At 26.9% G+C, this 24,242-nt stretch overlaps 2 protein-coding genes across 4 annotated transcripts in view; both read left to right on the top strand.

The window, feature by feature from the left end:
* The first annotated feature begins 2,776 nt into the window (after positions 1 to 2,776).
* Positions 2,777 to 24,242, top strand: part of LOC103579991 (chloride channel protein 2) — a 32,137-nt gene continuing 10,671 nt past the window's right edge. The window contains exons 1-3 of one of the 3 annotated variants that reach the window (XM_008561574.3): positions 16,256 to 16,634; positions 16,722 to 16,806; positions 23,073 to 23,358. In XM_008561574.3, the coding sequence (XP_008559796.1) occupies positions 16,462 to 16,634; positions 16,722 to 16,806; positions 23,073 to 23,358 (544 nt within the window). In that variant the 5' untranslated portion in view covers positions 16,256 to 16,461. Of the gene's footprint in view, positions 3,003 to 16,255; positions 16,635 to 16,721; positions 16,807 to 23,072; positions 23,359 to 24,242 lie in introns of those variants that run through there. The other 2 variants (XM_053736900.1, XM_008561575.2) reach the window with 2 other exon arrangements.
* Positions 9,156 to 13,606, top strand: LOC103579990 (uncharacterized oxidoreductase YjmC). Its single transcript, XM_008561573.3, has 2 exons — positions 9,156 to 10,022; positions 10,880 to 13,606. The coding sequence occupies exons 1-2, from the start codon at positions 9,675 to 9,677 to the stop codon at positions 11,732 to 11,734; spliced, it is 1,203 nt and encodes a 400-aa protein (XP_008559795.1). The 5' UTR covers positions 9,156 to 9,674; the 3' UTR covers positions 11,735 to 13,606.

Raw genomic sequence — 24,242 nt, 5'->3', positions numbered from 1 at the left:
ATATTAAGAGGTGGCGCTTCGTGATTTTTGATTTCCCATTTAATTAAGATGAAAAACAAAATTTTAAATTTTGAATTTTATGTCTCATTATACAGATAAGTTTGGGATGGTTTATTGTAGGAAATTATCATCATTTTTTGATAAATCCATCTGCTTAAAAGTTATTGGAGTTTGTAGTGAAATTTATAATAAATTTCGAGATCTTCTTACTTTTCCGGCAAAACTATTAGACATATTACAAAATGTTATAGAATCTTTTTTATAGACAATTTCATCCTTTACAAATTATCTCTAATAAAATTTTTCAAAATTCCGCATTGTTTTCTAGTTATTTCCATTTTAATGTCAAGCTCTTGAAATCGATCAGAACACAACTTTTTTTAAGAGCTTTACATTTAAATAAAAATAACTAGAAAACAATGCAGAATTTGAAAAAAATTTATCAATGACAATTTTTAGGAAATAAAATTGTCTACAAAAAAGATTCCAAGACATTTTTTCATAAGTCTGATAGTTCCGCCGGAAAAGTAAAAAGATATCGAAATTTACTCTAACTTGAGTTCGAGCTCCAATAACTTTTGAACAAATGGATTTATTAAAAAATGATAAAAGACTTTTCTTGTAGAACATTCAATATCCTACAAAAATACATCCTGAACTTATCTGTACAATCAACCATTGAGGTATGAAATTCCAAACTCAAAATTTTTTTTTCCATGCTATTTGAATAGGAAATAGAAAATGACCTCTAAATAATAATATTAAGGAGGTTCGACCGAAACTAGTGAGTCAAAGTAGTGTTTGAATTTTTTTTTTTTTTGCTAAATCCTCCTAATAGCTATGAAAATTCATTATTTTCATTTATAATAACACAACCAATTCATAAATTAATAATTATTACTTATTTAATTAAAGAAAGTAATGAAATGACTTGATTATTTTTGACTCATATGATTTAATAAAAAGATTTGGCAACAGCGCGTTCTAACTTCTTACACATCGATATTCAAATTAAAGCGGGAAAAATTTATTTATAATCTCGTCTCTCTTATTAATGTATTTCTATCTTTGTTTTTTCTCTCAGCTGCTTCCGCGACGTTGCCAAACCCTCAATAATATGTATCTCTGTCGATGAACGAGATTAAATAATAAAGTTTAACTTTAATTATTTAAATAATTACAACGGTAACACTATATTGTTAAAATCTTATCATATTCCAAAAATATTCAAGTTTATGGCATGTGGTTTTTTATTTCTTAAACTTGGGAAGTTAATAATGAAAAAAATCGAACAAGTCATGACGGGAGCTCGTCCGCCATAAGAGCCTGTGTATAAGAACTTTAAAAACGTCATTTTTAAATCTTTTTTTCTAAAAAACTAGACGGTGGATCAATTCAAATTTTAAGAATACATAGATAAAGTACTTCTTTACATGTATACTAAGTTTTAAATCTTATAGTTCGAAAATCCTTTTTACATTAGATTCGGTTGAACCTCCTTAAGAGCTTATCTTTTAAAAAGCATCTTATTTCTTCTTCCTGCAGCTATTTAATAAGAGATTTTGAGAAAAAAAAGTCGATTTTTTTGAATCAGTCTAATATTCATATATTTTTTTTAGGTTCTACAATTTCAAATTTTAATTTATAACTTAAAAAATCTCAAATGTCAGCCCTAATATTTAAAAAACGAAGTAAGCTCATGCAGAGAAACGAAACAAATTTAAAAAATTACTATTTGAAAGAATAACAAAGCGCTCAGAAATTTATTTGAGACATTTTGACATCTGGAACATCTATTTTTAAAATTCATAACAATTATTAAAGTCACAATAGTATTTTTACACTTCAAACTCTTATTTATATGATTAAGCACACAACTCACAGAAAACAATTTTTTTCCTTCAACTAAAAATTGTTCAATAAATCAGTAACAAAAAAATCTAATCAAAATTCAATAAAAATTATTAACTAAGCGTTTGATTTAAAAAAAATTAATTTTACGCTCAAGCAAAAAATATTTTATATTTTTTTCCTCCAAGATTTCTTTGTAAGAAAAAACCTCGTGATGAATCTTTTGAATTTTCCTTAACAATCGCAAACAATTTCTTGCGATTGTCTAGCGGTCAAAAGAATTCATTAGAAAAAATAAAAAATAAAATCACATGATTATAATTGAGGTTTCGATAATAAAGATAATATATAACAAAAATAGTATTTGCATAAAATGACAATAGAATTGTTATAAAAAAAAAAAAAAATGTATCAATACAATAAAAAAATAATTCAATTTTTTTTTATCATCCAAGTAAACTACTAATGTAATATAATGAAATCACAGTTTACCTATCAGTTGACTCACGACCGTTACGCCGTGCAGACGTCGACGTACGTCGAGACGCTCTGAGCGTCAATGTGCGCTAATTATTTTTTTTTTTAATTAATCGATATTAAATTATTTTTTATCTGTGATTTTAAATTTATTTATTTGCCGATACTTAAAATCTTAAATTGTTAATTTTAAAAATTAATTTTTAAAAAAATATTTTTCTGTGTTAAGTTTATTAATGATTTTGTGATTAAAGTGATTAAGTAAAGAAGTATAATAATGATATTATTTTATATTACGAGAAATCATTTTATGTATTACAAGATTTGATAAGGTTTCACATAAATTTTTTTTTTAGTGTTTGTTCAAATTGACTTGCATAATATATATGTTAATATATATTAAGCAATCACGATAATATCGATAGGCAATAATTTTTTTTTTTTTTTTTAATCATGTGATTTTTTAAATATTTGATTTAAGTTTAATAAATTTTGAATAATTAAGTCACTAAAGATAAAATTAATATTTTGAAATTTTTAATTAAATAAAGAATTTTAAAAAATAAATTAATTTATATTTTTTATAAAATAAGTAAATTAAAAAGTTTATAAAAATGGCACCAAATTTAATGGCTAAACATGATCGTCACACTTGGGGTTATCAAGATACATTAGTAAGTTATTATTATTATTATTATTTATTATTAACAAGTAATTATTTGAATTTCGAAGCTTACTCGGCAGGAAAAAAGGAATTAATTTTAAATCATATATAATTTTGTAAAATATAATATATAAAAACTCTAGATGACTCAATAATACCACTATTATTTTCCTTGTTTGTTTCGACTTAATTAGTAAGCAAACAAGGTAAACTTTAAATATTTTACCGCGAAAATAACAAAATCATGAGATAAAAATATAAATTTATACTCATTTTATATTGATAAAAAATTTGAATGATCTTATACATGCCTTTTATGCGAAAAGCATTTTTATTTTATTATTTTTATAGCGGTTCGAGACTAATTTTTAACAATGTTTAGTATTGGTTCAATAGGCGGAGAAAAATAAATTGTGGGTTTAAATAAATCATTTATTTAATGGAGGATAACTTGAATTAAGTAAATGTTTGTTTGATCAAATGTATGTTTATTTAATTTATTTAAGAGGGGATTATAATTTACTTGATTCAAGAAAATGTGCAAATATCAACTACGGCTGTCGTATGATCATATTTACTTAAGTCAGTTATTTTCTTAAATCAAATAATATTTTCTTGAATTAATGAAAATTTACTTGACTCAAGTCATTGTTAATCCAATAAATATTTAACTGAATCAATTATTATTTTCTTAAGTCAATTAATATTTTCTTAGGTCAATTAATATGTACTTGGGTCAAGTCATGTTAACTTAACCCAAGAAATTTTTACTTGAATCAATTAATATTTTCTTGAATTAATGAAAATTTACTTGACTCCAGTCATTGTTAATCCAATAAATTTTTAACTGAATCAATTATTATTTTCTTAAGTCAATTAATATTTTCTTAGGTCAATTGATATGTACTTGGGTCAAGTCATGTTAACTTAACCCAAGAAATTTTTACTTGAATCAATTAATATTTTCTTGAATTAATGAAAATTTACTTGACTCAAGTCATTGTTAATCCAATAAATTTTTAACTGAATCAATTATTATTTTCTTAAGTCAATTAATATTTTCTTAGATCAATTGATATGTACTTGGGTCAAGTCATGTTAACTTAACCCAAGAAATTTTTACTTGAATCAAATAATATTTTCTTGAATTAATGAAAATTTACTTGACTCAAGTCATTGTTAATCCAATAAATTTTTAACTGAATCAATTATTATTTTCTTAAGTCAATTAATATTTTCTTAGATCAATTGATATGTACTTGGGTCAAGTCATGTTAACTTAACCCAAGAAATTTTTACTTGAATCAATTAATATTTTCTTGAATTAATGAAAATTTACTTGACTCAAGTCATTGTTAATCCAAGAAATTTTTAACTGAATCAATTATTATTTTCTTAAGTCAATTAATATTTTCTTAGATCAATTGATATGTACTTGGGTCAAGTCATGTTAACTTAACCCAAGAAATTTTTACTTAAATCAATTAATATTTTCTTAAACCAATTAAGATTGACTTGAACCCATAAATATTTACTTGAATCAATTAATATTGCCTGTGAAAAATGAATCATACATGGCCATGCATGACCATACATGGAGCATGTATGGTCATGCATGGACATACCTACTTTTTTAATATAGTCATGCATGGCCATACATGAACCATACAAGACCATGTATGGCCATGCATGTCTGTATTAAAAAAGTTTGTATGCCCACACTGTGAAAAATTTCCAACAAATTTTACTATGGGCGTATTGTAACACCGGACCATAAGAAAACTGGTACAAAATTTACAAGTGTCCCATAGTAAATGGTATGCGCAGACGACACAATTGGGACCTATGCGCATACGTTTACTATGGGACCCTTGTACATTTTGTATCAATTTTCTTATGGTCCGGGGTTATAATGCACCCATAGTAAAATTTAATGGGAATTTTTCACAGTTCATGTATGGCCATATATGCTTCCTATATGAGCCATATACGGCCATGCATGGCCATTTATGATTCATTTTTCACGGGTAGTCTAATAATTAATAATAACTCTTGACTTAATAATTATTTTCTTGCCCTAAGAAAATTTTTTCTCGCTCTAAGAAAATTTACGTTTTCAATTCATAATTCACATTCTGAAATTTAAAATTGTGAAAATAGTGACTTTTCACTGTTTACTAGTAAAAAGTATGTCACTAATTTAAATAGTGTCATACTTTTCACTGGCAATAAGTGATTATTCACTGCCAAGTGAAAAGTAGTGAATGTCATGTGATTTTTACTAATTCGTTTTTAGAGAGCAAAAACGTATGTGGAATTAGTAAAAATTCTTGCGGCGAAAAATTTTCATTTCTGTTTATTTTCTTAAATCAAATGATACTTGCAACTGCAGTTCACTTTTCTTTACGTAAAAACTTTCGTATATTTTTACCTCCATATATCTAAAATTTACATTTTCGTTAAGTACAGTTTACTAATAGTAAAAAATTCGAATTTCACGCTAATTATCAGTATTGTTATAAAAAATTTTCAGTCTGACTGAATTTGCTGGGGAACTTATAAGTATACTAGGCATCCTACGGCAACATTGACTCCATTGATAAGAACTGATAAACTGACATAAATATTTTATTTATATCAAACTCATTTGAAATTTTATTTAGAACATTATATTTCTTAAATATAAATTTTACTTACAAAATTATAATTTCACAAAATTTCACTCATTATAATTTATGGTTAATTGATAAATCAATTTATTCGGCCATTAAAAATTATAACCCAGTAAATATACTAATTAGTCATGTGTTTATGCTTTAAAGAGTGTAAATAAACAGTATTATGAAAATTACGGATGCAGGAAATCTGATCGTGTTTAAAATATTATGAGAAACTATCGGATTTCTTTAAGAAAATCACGACACAGGTGTCAGTTTTCATTAAAAATAAAAAAAATGGAGGTGTGACGTTTTAATATCGGTAATAAAAAAGTCTATTAGTGTCGTAAAAAAAAGAACAAAAAATGATGAATTTATTTATTCATTAATGCGATGATAATTAAAAGTGAAGAGTTTTGATGGATGAACATATAATAAGTAAATAAATATAAACAAGTCCTTCAAATATGTGTACCACGTTTGTCTCACGTGTGTGACAAATGACGTAATAAAATGTGTTATCATCGATTAGCACGAGTCACTTAGCACCCACACACTTGATTTAACAATCTATCATTTAATTATCGTAACAAAATTATCGTTTAATCTATTTTAAATATCTTCTTAATTTTATCTGATTCTTGTCATGTTTTTTTTATTTTTTTTAGTATTTGCCAAACAGGTTATTCTGAATTCACAGAAAAAATTCATTTTTATTCAAATATTTCATTTGGGAAAAAAATAACCGACACGGAGAGAAAATTATGGTAAAAATTACAATATATTATGGGAATACTTCCCATACTGCATAGTAACCGGTTTTTTTAAAATGTTGATTATAGGAACGGCACCCATATATATTATGGTAATCATTCCTATAATTATGGGTATAATTCCCATATGGTATCGGAATAGTTCCTATGGAATCATGGTAATCGTTACCATGTAACTATGATAATGGTTACCATAATAGTATAGTAATGATTACCATAATATTATGACAACGATTACCATAATGTATGGGAATTATTACCATAATAGTATGGGAATGGTTACCATAATATCATGGGAATGGTTACCATAATATTATTGTAATGGTTACCAAAATATTTAGAAATTATAATAAATTTTTTTTTTGTAATAAGCGTTTTTTTTGTATACTTAAAATTTTGTAATATACAAAAAAAACGCTTTTTACAAAAAAAAATTATTATAATTTCTAAATATTATGGGAATTATTACCTTGATATTATGATAACCATTCCCATACTATTATGGTAACGGTTACCATAATATTATGATAACGGTTACCATAATATTATGGTAACGATTACCATAATATTATGGGAATAGTTACCATAATAGTATGGTAACCATTACCATAATATGATGGTTATGTTTGCCATAATATTATAGGAATAGTTACCATAATATATAGGGCTTATTCCCATACACACTTAGGAACCATTACAATGTGGTTATAGGATCGGTTACTATTTACTTGTGGAAAAATTCCTATGAGTATGGTAATCATTACCATGATTCTTTCACATGCGATATGGAAACTGTTACCATAATGATAGGAATTGTTCCCATACTTTTGGAAACTTTTCCCAGAAAGTATGAGTCTATATCCCATAATCCCAAGTAATCATTACCATAACGGTATGGGATGATATTTCATAAACGTGCTAGGAACAGTTACCATAATTTTCTCTCCGTGTATGGAATTTTTTTTTAGTAAATAATAAATTTTTAGTGTATGCATTTTTTAAAATTTTTATTCGCTTGTTAATCGGCGCATTAGGGAAGTTGGTTTTTGGAAGCGCCGCTAGGTGGCTTAGTGGCAGAAGACGCGCTCGCTTGCAAAAGTATAAAATACAATTTATATATACTTGCGATACCTGTAATGAGACGAAATGATTGAATGGATTTTTGTTATAAAAATTTTTGTAAAATCATTTGCAAAAACGAATTTGCTTAAATATTAATAAATATCTAAGGAAAGTGAAACTGTGGAATTTAGTGATGGCGGGCAGATTCAGATTTTCAGGAGAATTTAAACTGCTAAATTTCCTACATTTAAAAAAAAGTCACATAAATATTTAGGATAAAGTTTTTACCATACGTACACCTAAAGTTCAAATTCCTGCCCTGTTAGGAGGAAAGAAAGTCGTATTTTTCTCCTATGATAAAAATTAGCGCATGCGTCATTCGTTCCGTGAACAAAGGCAAAAATTTTCAACTTTTATGTACAGATCTGGTGAAAAATAGTATAAATGTTATGGAGGAAAGTAGAACGTCTCAATCAGCACTGGAATGTCCTAAATTGCTCTCTCGGTATGTAATATACTATTTTAGTCAACATATCGCGTCACTAATTCCAAAAAGACATATTTTTATACGTTCTATTGGCTTTGGTCACTAAGTTTAAAACCAATAGGACACAATTTTTTTATTGCCAATTATATTGTAGACTTATTCTCAAGCTAAAAATTGGAAAAAAAATTTTGAGAGCCAAAAGTTTTTTTTTTCAATTATAGGTACAAAATAGGCTTAAAAAACGATTGGCTAAAAAAAAAAAATTATGTGCCCTGTTGGTTTCAAAATTAGTGACCAAAACCGAAAAGGCTAATTTTGAAATTAGTAACGCGACATATTTATTATCTTGTATTTTCAAATTTAAAAATAATTTATAAATAGTATATTACACATCGAGAGAGAAAAATAGGTCATTCTAACCCACGTTCGTAATTGTCTACCAGAGCCGAAGGTAAGAATGGCAAATACGCAGATTGGAACGCCCTCTCTTCCTTCGTAATGTGTAAACTATTTTTCAGCAGATCTGTAACTGAAAATTTAAATTTTTTTCCTCTGTTCGCGGAAAGAATGGCGCATGCGCGCTAGCCTAGAAATTATTCATGGTTTTTTTTCTCATCATCATATCTAGAAATGCGTCAAATTTCATTTATAAGAGAGAACTAGAATTTTTATTTTTTTTTTTTTACGCGGGAAACTTTTCTAAATTTGAAAATTCGGCGGCCAGGTATTTTTGCATGCCGTGACGTCATTTACTATCACGAGTTTAGATTTTGACAGCTCATTAAAAAAAAAAAGTTCATAATTGCATTCGTTAAAATTTTTCATATTTGATTACAAAAAAATTGTATATTCTCAAAAATAATTTTCTTCATATTTTAAAAAAAAAATCCTCAAGAAGTTTCTTTCAAAAAAATTTTAAATACAATAATTACATTCCCATGTTTCAAAAAAATTAAATAAAAAAAAATCCGCGGCAATATTCAAATTCAAATTTTCCCGCCTCGTTATATAAACCTATTACTAAATATACAAATATACTCAACATAAATTCCAACAATAACTAGCGCTGATTTAATTAAAAAAAATCCCTGAATAAAAGTATCATTTCCTCAATAAATAAATATATTTATAAGAAAGTGTCATATTAAAAATTTCTTATACTACGCAATATTTCTATCGTGCCTCACTATTACACACTCGAACAAAATTACGAAACTCTAAAAACTTTTAAAATTACATTGAGCCCAAATATAAAAATAATAATAATAGTAAAATACAGCAGCTGTATAATTCCCTTACGTCCTTTGTGACCTCAATAAGTGACCTTAGGGACAACTCCCACCAATAAAGAGATACTTTTTAAATTTTAAAACCCAATGCTTGTGTCATACGTCGTTTATTAGTTATTTTATAACCAAACGATACGTTGTATGTTATATCCCACAGTACAAAGTGGGATTCATTATATATAAATGTTATCTACGCGAGAGTTGTTCACGTCTTATATACATACGTATATATATATTTTTTTTCTCTCAACACTTATAAGTCTTGAGTCAACAGTTTGATAGCTCTATCAAGTTTATTAATTTTATTTAGTGATACTAGTTACCAAGTGACAAACAAAATATTGTTTTTAAAACAATAACTGTTGTAATTCTTAGTGGATAAATATTGTAATTAATAATAGTGCGACATTTGCGATGGCGATGATAACTACGCGAGTTAGAAAAATATCAAAAAGTTTGTTGAAACAATCGTCAATTGTGTATCAACGGAGAATTACGAAATGTACGGGTAATAATAACGAACACTTACAAGTCGACGACCTTGTTATACCCAAGCAAGAGGTCATCCGGTTTATCGGTGAGAGTATGCATAAAGTAGGCGCCATTCAAGAGGACGCTCAAGTCGTCGCACATCATTTGATGACCGCCGATTACCGCGGACACTTTAGTCATGGAATGAATCGCTTGCAGATGTATATCAATGATATTGAAAACAAACTCACCAGTCCGACTGTCAAGCCGCAAATTGTTAATGATTTTCAGGTTATTTTTTTTTTTTTTAATTGTTTGTTTGATTATTTGAGATATTGAGGAAGAAATTTAAAGGAAATTGAAGTTATTGAAGAGTTTAAATCAGGGTAAAACATAAATGTGATTAGAAATTATATTGCTGTATACTCCATTTTTATGGGATTTTAGATTTTTAGGAATATCTTTGTAAATATTGAGTTATCGGAAAAATTGCAAGAGACCTTTTTTGTAGGGCTTTGAATTATCTACAAAAAAGATGTCTTGTAGTTTTTTTATAAACTCGATAGTTATTGAGATATTTGGAGTTTAAAATATTCTAGGGTCTTCTGAACTCGTTGATAATAAAAATATATGTGCTGTCAAAGATTTTCCTTGAAATTTAAAGGAAATTACTTAAAGTTATTGACAAGTTCAATCAGTCATAAATATAAAATATAAATATCATTATAAATTAACTTATTTATATACTTTATTTTTACATAACTTTAAATTTCCAAGTGATAAATGTCATGAAAATTAAAATCACAATGTATTTTATTTTATTTCATTTAAATTATTTTTTTTTATTGTCCATAAGTCAATTAATTTTAAATAATATTAATTTTAAAACTGATAGTTATTTTAAAAACCTGAATTTTAATTAAAAATTATTTTTTTTCATGTGTAATTAGTTTTTAAATACGCAAAATTTCATAGCAAGACTTTAATAAACTCGCAATTATCAAAAACTAATTAAGGTTTTTTAAAAAAAAGTTAGTACTGTATTTTAAAAATTTTTGAATTTAAATCCAACTCAATATCTTGATTAATCACATAGATCATATATTTTTAAATTTTATGCGCAAATTTATAAATCATTATTTATGCAGGCAATAGCATTAGTTGATGGTAAGAACGGCCTGGGTCAAGTGATCGGTAAATTCAGTATGGAACTGGCGATAAAAAAGGCCGAAAAATACGGAATCGGTATGGTATCAACCCGAGGATCAAATCACTACGGAATTTGTGGCTACTACACTTTAATGGCAATGGAGAAAAATCTTATAGGATTCAGTTGTACGAATTCAAGTCCCCTCATGGTCCCAACAAGAGCGACAGCTGCCGCACTTGGCACTAACCCGCTATCTATTGGGATGCGCGGGCACAATGACGAGTTCGTACTTGACATGGCGACCACTGCAGTAGCATTGGGTAAAATAGAAGTGGCATTAAACAAAGAACAAAGTATTCCCCGTGGATGGGCATTGGGTAGAGATGGAAAGATAACAACAGACTCTGCTGAAGCCATAGAAAGTTCTAAATTAATGCCACTGGGTGGCGCTGAAGAGCACTCTGGTTACAAAGGTTATGGACTTGGAGTGATGGTCGAGTTGCTCTGTGGAATTTTAAGCGGAAGCTTTTATGGTCCGAACATCAGAAGTTGGAAAGACAGCAATAGAACTGCTAATTTGGGCCACTGTTTTATGGCCATCGATCCGAGAGCTTTTGGATCCGGGGCAGAAAATCGTTTGAGTCACCTTCTGGGTCAGCTGAGGGCGCTGCCGGTTAATGAAGAAAGTGATAGTGTCTTAGTTGCTGGGGATATGGAGAGAAAAGCTATGGCTAAAGTTGACAATTCTGGTGGAATTGAGTATCATAAAAATCAAATTAAAATTTGCAATGATATTGCAGATCGTTTAGATATTGGACGGATGGAATTTATTAAAAAAAAAAATTATGATTGATTTATTATTTATTGAAGTACACGGAGAGAAATGACAAGTAAATATGTCTATGCAACATAGTAAAGGTCACATTACTCTATAATTTGTGTCACGGCGCTCTTATGTAACTGCTTATACAAACTATAGAGTAATGTAACCTTTATTATGCTGTATAGGAAGATTTACTTCACATTTCTCTCCATGTAGATAATTTTAGTCTGATTTAATTAAATCGGGGATTTAGATATAAATTAGCAAATTTAAATTATTTTTAATTAAATTTACAGGGAAATGAGGTAAAATGGACACCAAATGAATATTTATGTTAGTTGACCACAAAATGGCCGTTTACCGACAGTTGTAATGGTCTACAAAAATTAGAATTTATTTTTTTTCAGTTTATTTTTTCCTATTGTCGTTTAAATAAAAAATGTACAGTGCGCACTTTAAAACCGAATTGAAACCATTTTCAAAAAATTTCTATAGGAATTTATGAGATTTTCTAAACATGGAAAAAACACATTTTACGTTGTTGAATATCTATAGTTTGCTTATGTTTTAATGTTGTTTGGAAAGAACGTTAATTTGAACTGGACGCTTGGTTTTAAAGTGAAGGTCGCAAAGTGCTCACTTCACTAGGCCGGTAAGGTAGGTCTCCGGTAATCGGCTTCTTACGGAACGCCATCTAACGCTCAAAAATTAAACTTTCAGACCAAGTGTAGAAAAAATGTTTTGTGGAATTATGAAGAAATTGAAAAAGTCATTTTTTGGTACATCTCGAAAAAATCATAAACTATTTTTATAAAAATTAATGTTAATTCAAAAATTAATTTTATAATATTTTCTATATACTTTTTTTTTGACAATAGATTACGCAGAAATTCAGATAAAATGAGTTTGCAAAAATAACTCAAGGCTTATAATAGACTCAAAATTTCGAAAAAAAAATTCAAAGTTATAGTTGTACACCTCCATTAATTCACGTTCATCATCTCTACACCCGTTTGATTGCATTAAAATGAGTTAAATTGTAAATTAGTACCAAGATAATTTATTAAGTAATAATTCCGATCCGGTATTGAGTCGATTCATTACTCCATTGATTTAAAATAAATTATTCTAATCCAAAAAAGTGCTGTTAATTATCATGTACGCATTTTCGGAACCACAATAACTTTCGAAAAATATAATAAATTGGTATAATCTTTTTTTAATAGCTTTATATCTTTTGTCGCAAGAGCCCCATGAAAAATCACTATCTACATCCTTTTTGTTTAATTGTAATTAATGAAAAACTTAAAACCGGTAATTCATAAAAATTAAGTTGCCATTTTTTATTTTTTTTTTCCTCCACCAACTACTGGCAGCAGCACTAGTGACAGTAGAATTAAAAAATAAAAAGCGGCATCTAAGAAAAAAAGGCGGGATATTTAAAAAAATTTTAACTGAAAAAATAAAAGTAAAAAAAATCAATTAATTAGTTAAAAGTTAAACAATAATTAATGAAAAAATAAAATATTAATAATTATCATGAGTGACTGAGGTGTGCACTTGGATTTCCCAAGATTTCCTTTATATATTTTAATCATAAATAAAAATAATGTTTATTTTAGCTGTCAAGTGTATTATTAAAAATATATTTTTATATTTCCAATATATATTTAACGCGTAGTATATGAAAACACAACTAGCTGATAATCTAGTTACAAAATTTACATAAAGTTTAAAACTAAAAACATACAAGACAAATATGTAAAGATAAATATATACATAAGAGTAAGACAATAAAAGCGTAAATAATTAAAAGATAGTGATAATTTGAAGGTCATAGTAATATTTAAAAAATATGTAATCAAACAAAAATATGAAGAATATATGAATATTTTGAATAAACATTCGATAAATTTATTAATTTTTTTTCCTTGAAATTTAAACACTTGGAACGTAATTTAATGAGATTAAAAAAGTAAAAATGTATGAAGAAGGAAGTTCAATTACTGTAAATGGAAAAGAATCAATCATGTGGTAACGTGACTCATATGAAATAATTTAATGGGCTTTCATTCACTCTCCCTTTTCTCGCTTATCCCTGATTATCTTAAAGGTCATGGAACCCATGGGACTTCCGTTTTTAATATCTTGCGTCTTATTACAACAATTTATTCATTAATTTTTCCTTTATTTTATATTACACGTAATTTATTTGAATTTTAAAAAATCTAAATATTTGATTTCGGTCAACATTTAAATTTACTTAACATTTTTATCTCAGTACTCTCGGCTCATTAACAATTGCAGTACTCAACTTATCTACGACACGAGACTAATATAAACAATCAAAAATTTATTGGCGTAAATAGAGAAGAAAAAAAATCGCGATTAATAAGGGATTAATTTTGTTTTTATTCCAGTTAGCAGTGATATCTTGCGGAGTTCGAATGAATTTTTTTATTTTTTTAACATGTCTTTTTTTTGCTTCGCGAGCAGTGATGAGGTGAGTTGTTGATATTTTATTTAATGTTTTTTGTATAGTGATTTTTGATTATTGGAAGCATTGAAGGCTTTTACGAAAAAAATAATTACGTTCGAAGAAAAATTAAAAGTACAAAAAGTTTCGTCCCATGTAAAAATAATTCGATAAAAATGATTATGAAAATTGGATATCATGAATTATTTTATCTTTTTTTTTATTAGCGAACGTCATGTAAACACGCTGAGATGAATAGCCAGAAGAAAAATAAATGTATGAGTGAGTGCAGGTAGAGAAAAAAAAACAAATTGTCTCCCCCATAAAAAATGTTTTATTTATTTTTTTGTTGTTGGACTTTACGTAATTATTTTTGATTATTTAAATTATCGAAGGCTTCCAAAAGATATTATTTGGTGATTGTCTGTTGTAGGATTGTTTTACCTATTACCGGATTTATTTGAAAACTATCTAATCTGTCTGTCTGTCATCTGTGTCTATTTTTTATATATTTATATTTTATTTATTATTTATCCTGAGGTAAATATTTAATAGGATCTGTGTTACTCCTCTCTCTAGGTTTGCTGGTGTACTATTGCTATATTTATCAATAACAATATAGGGCCCTCATTTTTTTAAAATTCAATGAGTTTTTTCGAGTGGAAAAAGACTTAAAATTATTTATAATATAACATATTAGTAACAAATGATAAGTAATGGCCCAAATTATTGTTATGTGTCTGTCTGTGTAACTAAAAAAAAAAATTAACTTTAACAATGGATTTTTTTTTATGTTTTTTTTTCGAAGCTAGTCCCAGGTTTATGACAAACAATAATCTGACAACAATACGCAATACATTTTTTTTTTTTAAGTTATTTTCAGACACTAAAAAGGGTAAGCTAAAAACTTTAAACAATTTTATTTATTTTTTTAAACAAATTTACAACTTTCTCAATTTAAAATTAATATTCCTACACTTTAATTGCAATAATTAATAATTATTTTTTTTTCTTATTTCAATAAACATTCTTAGTTAATTGAATCTAAATATTTTGTTCACAAATTTTCAGCATGGCGCAATTTATAAAATATACATTTTTTTATTTATTCATAATTAACTTTTAATACTAGAGTATGTCATCAGACTATTTTTTAACGTTCACGTGAGAGTTTTTGTTGTCTAAAGAAAAATCCTTAAAATAAATTATTTATTTTTATTTAAAAAAGCTTTCAATTTTATTTGTTTTTCCAATACACATTTTTTTATCATTATTGTCTAAAATTTTTATGACAAATTATTTTCGCATACAAAAAATTACAGTATCCAAAATTCACATTTGTTACAAAACTGGCAAGTCTATCTTTAATTTCTCAAAATACACTCACTACCCAAAGTATCCATAATATCAAAAAAATCAAAAGACCTCTTCTCGCGCCAATTAAATTTCCCACAAAAAAGTTTCTATGAACCAACGACCCAAACCAAAATTCAAAAACTTATCGTCATTTCCTCAAACCTCCAACCAAAAAAAAAAAACTTTCCAAAAATTTCCTAACTAATTTTTCCCCGCTGTCAAAATTCTGCCCAAAAATTACCCAGCATAAAAAATAAATACTTACATCACAATTCCTAAAAAATTCCAACCATAATTTCCAATTATTTTCGTTAAAAAAAAAAAAGTCAACATAAATTAAATCACGAGGACAATTTTGACCTAATGATAAAAGAGCATAGAGATAACTTGTGACTTTGAGTCGACGAGCTTCCTACGAAAGACCCCTTCTATACCTCAGTTTCTCTCTTCAGAGAGGGAAGTAGCCCATTACTTAGTACAGTCTGCAGCACAATTCAAATAATTCACTAATTTTATTTTTATCACTGTCTTCCACTCCACCTCATAATCATAACATCCATAATCTCTCATTAAAAAAAAAAAATAACAATAATAGCAGCGAAAAAAAAAAAAACCAAAATTTCAAATTTTCTAATCGATAAAAAAAAATAATAAAAATAATTTGATATCGTCGTTGTTTCTACCTCTCATTTGATAATGTGTCAGTCTAATGAGTTTATAAATTGAAGCTGTGGTGACTCGTGACGGAGTATCGTGACTCAGTTCACCATCGACGATGGTGTGATACACTTATATTTGTAATAAAAAATTTTTCTATAATAATCAATAAATATAATTTGTAATTATGTGTAATTAATGAAATAAAAATAATAATAATCAATAATTAAATATTTTGAACTTTCTTTATTTAAATTGACAAATAAAAATGGCTAATTCAGTGAATAAAAAGGATTGTGATGAAAATCACCATAGACATCGACATCATCATCCGGATCCAGCTGTCTTGGATGGCAATGAAGAGGATGTCGATAAGGAATGGGAAGATTTTACTCGATTGATGGCTAAATTAAAAGACAGTCGGTCTAATAGACCCAACAGGTATTGGAAATTTAATAATGAAAGACAGTTTTTTTTTTTTTTTTGGTTTACTTTATAAACATTATTTTTATTTAAATTTTTTGGTAGACCTTCGCAAGCTTTCTACCCTTGTCCGCCGCCGAAAGAAGATGACCAACCGGAATTTGACCCCTTTGATTATCTTAATACTATTGTAAGGGTTTTTTTTTTATTTTCAATTGCATGTGCATGTTTTTTTTTATTTTCAATGGCGGCACGAATTAATGTGTAGAAAGTTTCTAGAACCCGACGTTTTTAATCTGCTGTAGATATGGAACAGAAAATAATTATGACCAAAAAAATGAAAAAACGACTTTTTGTATAAAATTAGACATAATTTAAAATATTTTGAAGTAAATTTTGTGGAAAACTATGCGGAAATAAATGTAATTTGATATAGAATTGATGGAAAAATTTAAACTTTAAAAATATACTTGTTTTAGTGAATAAAGTTCAAAATTTTCCGCGGGAAATTCAAAAATTATCAAAAATAAAAAGTGTTATTGGTTTTTTGGAAATATCTAAGTAAATATTGAGTTATCCGACAAATAATAAGAGACCTTTTTTGTAGAGCTAAAAATTCTCTACAAAAAAAGTCTTATATATTTTTTTCAAAAGCTGAATAGTTATCGAGATATTTTAAGTTCAAAATTGTCTTCTGGATAGGGTTCGAATTTATTTTGAAAAATTGCATTTTTGAGAAGTTTTAAATTTTAATTTTAAAATTAATAAAAGTACGATCGAAGCTTTGAACGGAAAAAAGCCGAGGATGATAGATTACATTATAATCTTGTATTTTCAAATTAAACTTGACATATTTGTTGGGAAAAATGGACAAATTTTTGATTCTTCATAAAAAGTGAATGCGCCAAAGAAATTACTGTTCTTATAAACTAGAAATTTTTCAATAGAACTGTCGATGTTCTTAATCTGGATATTAGTTTTATGTAGAAATATTTTTGAGTTATCGGGATTAGTAGGCTAAAAAAATGTCACCTCATTTATTATTATAGAAAGTAGATAAAGAGGAGCATAAAATAGAAATCAATTAACATTCCGATAAATAATTTATCACAAAAATAATTATATTCAATTATTAATAGATCTTCAATTTATCTTGTGATTGATTCACGGTGTTAAAGATAAAGTATACTATTTGTTAAAAATAATCTTTCATCTCTTAATCGCGATTCGAACAGAAAATGAAAATTAAAAAAAAATAATTTATTTTATTTTTCCCAATGAATTCAGTTTAAAAATTTATTTTAAATAAATTCGCAAATAGTTTGATTTTTAATTTTATGTGGGTAATTTTTATAATTATTAATTACGTCATTACCATTCAATATATTTTTTTAAATTTTTATATTTTGTTTGGAGGTCTGTCTTATCTTTGCTTAAACTAATTCGTATTGAAGTTTAGTTATTAATTAAATTTTATTGTTTTGTAAAAATAAGTCGATAAAAATCTACATTTAATTACAACCTTCTTTAATAAATAAAAAAATAAGTAATTACCCAATGTCAAGGATCATTTACTCGATTAATCACAACAATTTATTCCAATGAAAAATGATACCAAAATAATAATAATTTAAATCCTTGAAAAATCTTACAAATTATTTATTTTTATCTTTCGCAGAAAAAAAAAATTAAACAATAAATTTAAATATTTTAAACTAAGTAAATTATAAAAAATTTCTAAATCGGGTGATTTCTTATTTTTTTTTTAAATTATAATCATAACAGCAAAAAATCATTCTTTGGCTTAAGAATTTTTTTTGCAACTTGGGTGAATAAAATCCGTTCCAAAAAGTTTCAAAAAATTCGTTATGTAGAAGTTTTGAATTTGAGACAAATTTTAATAGTAAAAAATAAAGTTGATTTTGAACTTTATGTAAACAAATTTTGAGTCAAATGAGAATGTTTTTAAACCCTACACTTCTCTATAAAAAAAAAAATCTTTAAAAAAGAGAGCTTTTTCAAAACTTCAAAACGTGAAATTAATGACCTATTTTTTCAAACTTCTAAAAATACAAAGAAAAAACTTCCCGCTCTTTTTGAGCTCAGGAAGCTGAGTCTAGATTTTCTATAGGATTTCTTAGACGGTGACCCGAATCAAAATTAAGATGTCCGGTGTATGCTTGAAGGCTTTGGTTATTTTGGGCAAGTCTTCTGGGGTTCCACCATATTTCCCCAGAGGAAATCTCCCATGATAAAATTTCTAAAATTATTTTTATCAGTCCAATCTCTAATGGTCATACTTATCACTTCAAAAATTTGACGTTCAGTGATTTTGATTAACTTCATAGTAAGTTTATGTCAAGTTCTTGCAATTGACGATGGTGCCAAATTTGGGCTGGGAATTTCCCCTGATTTCATACATGTGTAACATTCTATTTATTTATGATATACATATAAAATGTAAAAAAAAAACATGAATACGATTCAAGTCGTAAGTGTAGAAATCATTATAATTACATAGATCATTATAAGACCTCGTTTAAAGAGATCGTGTCCAACAGATTTTGTTCTCCAGAGATCTTATAATAATCATGAGAAATTTCTAGACCAAATTTGACATCATCGTCAATTGCAACAACTTGACGTAAACTTACTATGAAGTTAATCAAAATCACTGATCGTCAAATTTTTGAGTTGATAGTATGACCATCAGGGATTGGGCTAATAAAAATAAATTTAGAAATTTTATCATGGGGAGATTTTGTCCTAGGGAGATTTTGTCCAGAGAGATAAAGTCGTGTTACCGTCTTCTGGAAGTCCTACTCTATCTAAAATTTGTAACTCCTACATGTCAAACTTTTTTAAAATTTTTTGGGAGCGAATTTCTTGAACGGACAAATTTTTTTTCTTGAACCGCAAAATTTTGACTTTTTCTGGATTTATAAAAAAAAACCCAGGCCAAGGTTATCTTCTATTCTGTACTGTGAAAATTATTTAGTCATAGAGATAACATCTTATTAATAAAACTTGCCATTCTAAATTAAAATAAATTTTTACTTTTATGGCATCAATTTAATTCAAGTCAACTACATGGATGCAATATTTATTAAAACTACAGCAATTATTTTAATTAATCTCATGATTTTTAAATATTTTTCCAATTAGTCTAAAAATAAATTTTATTTTGTAATTTTTTAATTTTCAATAACAATTTCCTATCAAAAATTACAAAAAAATTTGTAAAACTATTTCTTTAAATAAGTAAAATTTCAAAAAATTTTTTCTTAGGAAATAAATTTTCGTTAAATTTTTTTTTTCATTTTAAAATCAAAATTATTTTAAAAACTGCTGATTTATAATTTTATTTAGTCAACAAAAAATTTATCATTTTTCAAATCGCGAATTCAAAAAAAACTTTTATTTTCACAGACCGCAGACTAACAAAAAATTTTGAATTTATAATTTTTATACCGCGAAATTTAAAAAAACATAATTAATCTTCACTTTTTGAAGACCGCGAAATTTAAAAATTTTTTTTTGAGCCCGCTTAAAACGTTACAAAAAAATTAACAAATGATCGACTTATATAATAATAATCATAAAAAATTAAGTGAATCGGTCACTTACATTAAATCCATTGAAAAATCGCGTGGGCATACAAGCATGACCTTGACTAAAAAACTACCTTTTAAAGAGTAGGGATAACCTTCTAAATCTATAGAAAAGTACTAATTAAGAAAAAAGATTTATAACAATATAATTTTAAATACTAAATATATGTAAATCTCATTACTCATGATACCTGATCCAATTGAGTATATATATATATATATATATATATATATACATATATATATATATATATATACTGAAATCAGCCGACGTCTAGTAATTTTTGGAAAAATGATAAATTATAAAAAAAAAATATTAAAAAAATTTTCTATATGTTCATATTTTTTTTTTTTTTTGTATTTGATATGTAAAAAAAAAAATCGAAAATTGTTTTCTTTAAATTGTCTACTAACTTCAGGATCATAAATCACACAGCAGTAAACTCTTGAAAAAAAAAAAAATAAAATTTTAATAACAGAAAAAATTAAATGCAATTGCACTTTACAAGAAGAGAAATCTTTTATAAAATTTAATAGAAATACAAACGCCGCGGTTGACAATTCAATGATTATGCGCATGACGCTTATATATATGTGTTGATAATAGAACTTGTTATGCATAAGATATATATGCGTGACCAGACTATATATATATCAAAACAATGTTATAAGGTTTAAAAAAAAAACCTATCGTGCATCAATCGACAATACGCGATCATGCAATTGCATTCTTTTACTTAAATAAATTTTTTTTTTTTATTTATTTTTTATTTTTCAATCTTATTGGTTTTATTTAAAGATATTTGTTCGATAATAATAGACAATGGTGTCTAATTATGTAGGTCCAATCACTAAAATTGGACTAGCAAACCATTGCCCAGTAGGACGTGGTCATTGTTGACGTCAATTGAATGTCTCGAATTAAATTAGTAAAAATTACATCGAAAAATAAAATATATTTTTTTTATTGCTATTTATATGTTCATATATTTTATATATACTTAGTAATTGGTTGAGATGATGAAAAAATTAGTGAAGGCTAAACATAATTTTTTATATTCTACTAAATATAGAATTTTCCCTTTTTATTTATTCGGTAAACCATGGGGTTTATGTAAAAATTTGTAAGAATGTTATTTGTAAAGAATTTAATTCTATAAAAATTTTGTCCGATATATTTTTACTGTATCTAGAATACTTAAGTCCAAATTTTGATTTTTAAATTTGGAATCAGTGAATTGAAAAAAATTATTTTTTAATAGTTTCTGGTTTTCAAATTGAAATTACCGATAAACTATTGCAGAAACGGCTTAAATGTACTGAAATGATTTTGTAGGAAATTAAATTCTCTACAAAAAAGATTTCTTTAATTTTTCCCATACATCGAATAGTTCAAAAGATATTTCAATCCAAAGTTAAATACACAAAATTAAATCCATAGATTTTTTTAAAATCCAGTTTTGAAATTAAAATCAAAATAACTCATGAACTATCAATCTGACAAAAAAATCTATAGATAACTTTTTTGTAGGAAATTTAATTCCCTACAAATTACTCTTTGTACATTTTTTCGTATCTGCATAAGTTCAGCTTCAAATTTACTTTTAAGCGAACTATAGACTAAAGTTACTTTCGCCCTCAATAAATTTCCTGAAAAAAAATTTTAATTCGTTCCCTAAATTTTTTTTTACCCCAAAAATAAAATTCAAATTACTTAAAAATATAAAAAAATTTTTAATAGAATTACCTTCTTTTTTATTGTTGATAAAACAAATAAAATACAAACGAGACATGGATTTTAATAAAAATAGTTATTTTTGGCAAAAGAGCTTCTCGACAAAGATCGTATAGGCAGACAACTTCAATGTCGAGGTTGCCAAATGATTAACAGCCAGCATTTGACCCCAGTCTAATGTAGTACTCCCATTAAGCCACACGTTTTTTTGTTTTTGTAAAATATTGGTAAGAAAAATTAACAATTAATTAAAAATGCTCAAAAAAAAATTTATAAAATGACATCAGTAAATTGTCCTCCGAAAATCACAAACAAACGATTAAACATCAAATAAATTTTTTTTTTAACATTGACAGTTATAAGTGGTAACATAAATAGTTTATGTCTGACAATTGTCTGTTAATATATTTATGTAAACAATAGGTAAGAGGTGTAGTGTAAAAACTCAGTACCGATGACTACCAGTAGCTAAAATCTAAAAATAATAATTGCTGACTCTTGCCAAATTTCGACAAATTCAAATGCTCAAAGACCAACTAAATCCTCCTCTTCAGTTACCGTTTAACTACCATCACAACAATTTCGATATCATTAAACATCTGTTACCTTGACTCGTTTTTTTTGACTTCAACAAGTGGGTAAAAATAAAAAAATAATCGCAAATGTATTTAATAATAAAAACAAAAAAAAAGTTTATTAAAATTAACAAATAATGAATTCCTCTGTTACTTGAATGTTTAAAACAATAAGTTTATTTATTTATATTGTATTTATGCCGGCCAGTCTTCTGAACAGAGCTTATTTCGTCTGCAATGATGACTATATTGTAAGTTAATTGTAAGAAAAAAGTATTAAAATAAATCTAAATGACTAAAATAATTTGAATTTATTTAAAAATCATAATAAATTAACATTGTTTGTACTTTGTTTTGTCTATTTATTGTTTTATTAATTTGCATTGTTTGTCTACTTTATGGAATGGGAATGACAGCTATGGAACCGTGAACTAGTTGGGTTCTTCCCCGGCTGCCGAGTAAGCTTCGAACTAATGAAACCGCGGGAAATTTGAATTTGAATTTTTTATGACATGTTTTTTGATGTTGTGTTTAGATGTATGGTCGCTATACGAAAGATTTGGGTGAATTTGCAAAAGAAGAAGCACGAAAACTTAAATCACACGAAAAAGCACGTAGAAAACTGGATAAAGTTAGAGCTGAAGACTTACGCAAATCAAGACGTGGCCCGTTATGTCGAAAAGCTGTCGCGTTGCTGGCATGCATTTGGAAACATACTGGAGCGAGGTTGGGTGAAGACTGGGTTTTTTTGGCATTGCTGGGAATTATTATGGCACTAATTAGTTATGCGATGGATCGTGGAATCTCAATGTGTAATAACGGTTAGTACTTTTTTTTTTTAATATTTCAATTTGAAAAGAAATTTAGTCTAAAAATTTGAGTTTATGAATATAAGTTTGAAAATTGAAAATTTTTTAATTTCGATCCGATTTTTCAGAAAAATTTTGAACTTCAATTTTTATTGAAATTTCATTAGACTTTTTTTTTTGATTCAATGAAAAAAAAAATTTGGAATTGAGCCAATTTAAAAAAAAAAAACAAATGTGATTTTAAAAACACACAAAATTTTTGTTAAAAACGAATTTCCAAAGTCTATTCGAAGCTTGACCTAATGACGAACTTTTTATGAACTGAAGTTAAAAAAAAAAAAAGTAATTGACTAAAAACTTTTTGTGAATTTTTTAAGAACAACCCGTACAAAAAAATATAAATATAGACAAATTCATAATGTCATATTTTGCTGGCATATATTCCCGGATAGGGGAAGGGATGGGGGCAAAATGGGCCCCTTAAGAAATAAGGGCTTATGTGTAATATAAATAGCCCATTTTGCCCCCAGGGGTCCATTTTGCCCCACTCTCCCTTAATAGGAAAAGGGGGGGCCATTTGAAATTTTGAGTGCCTCGAATGATTTGGGGGCAAAATGGACCCCTTAAATTTTGGAGGCCCATTTTGCTTCCCCTTCCCCTAGAAATTTTTTCATGGGAAACAAAACTTTAAAAAAATAAGGCTTCAAAAAATTTTCACGGAAAAAAATACCATCGGTCTTTTCTGAAAGTTTCATAGACAAATAAAATTTTCAAAATTGAGCGCTTCGGAAAAAGCCTAAAAAGGTTTATGAGTTAAAAAAGAAACACAAAAAATTCTTCATTCGTCGCGTTTTAAAGTTCACCATAGCAAACACTGAACTTTTTTTCAACAGACA

The sequence above is a fragment of the Microplitis demolitor genome, chromosome 2, assembly GCF_026212275.2.
Source record: "Microplitis demolitor isolate Queensland-Clemson2020A chromosome 2, iyMicDemo2.1a, whole genome shotgun sequence".
Taxonomy (NCBI): Eukaryota; Metazoa; Arthropoda; class Insecta; order Hymenoptera; family Braconidae; genus Microplitis; species Microplitis demolitor.
The sequence above is the reverse complement of the archived record's forward strand: the minus strand, read 5'-3'. Positions and strand labels throughout refer to the sequence as shown.

What these genes read in the sequence shown, in the direction of transcription:
- LOC103579990 (XM_008561573.3), top strand. Translation starts at nt 9,675, where the DNA reads ATGGCGATGATAACTACGCGAGTTAGAAAAATATCAAAAAGTTTGTTG. An exon ending in AAATTGTTAATGATTTTCAG is followed by an intron (nt 10,023 to 10,879) that starts GTTATTTTTTTT and finishes TTATTTATGCAG; the next exon opens with GCAATAGCATTAGTTGATGG.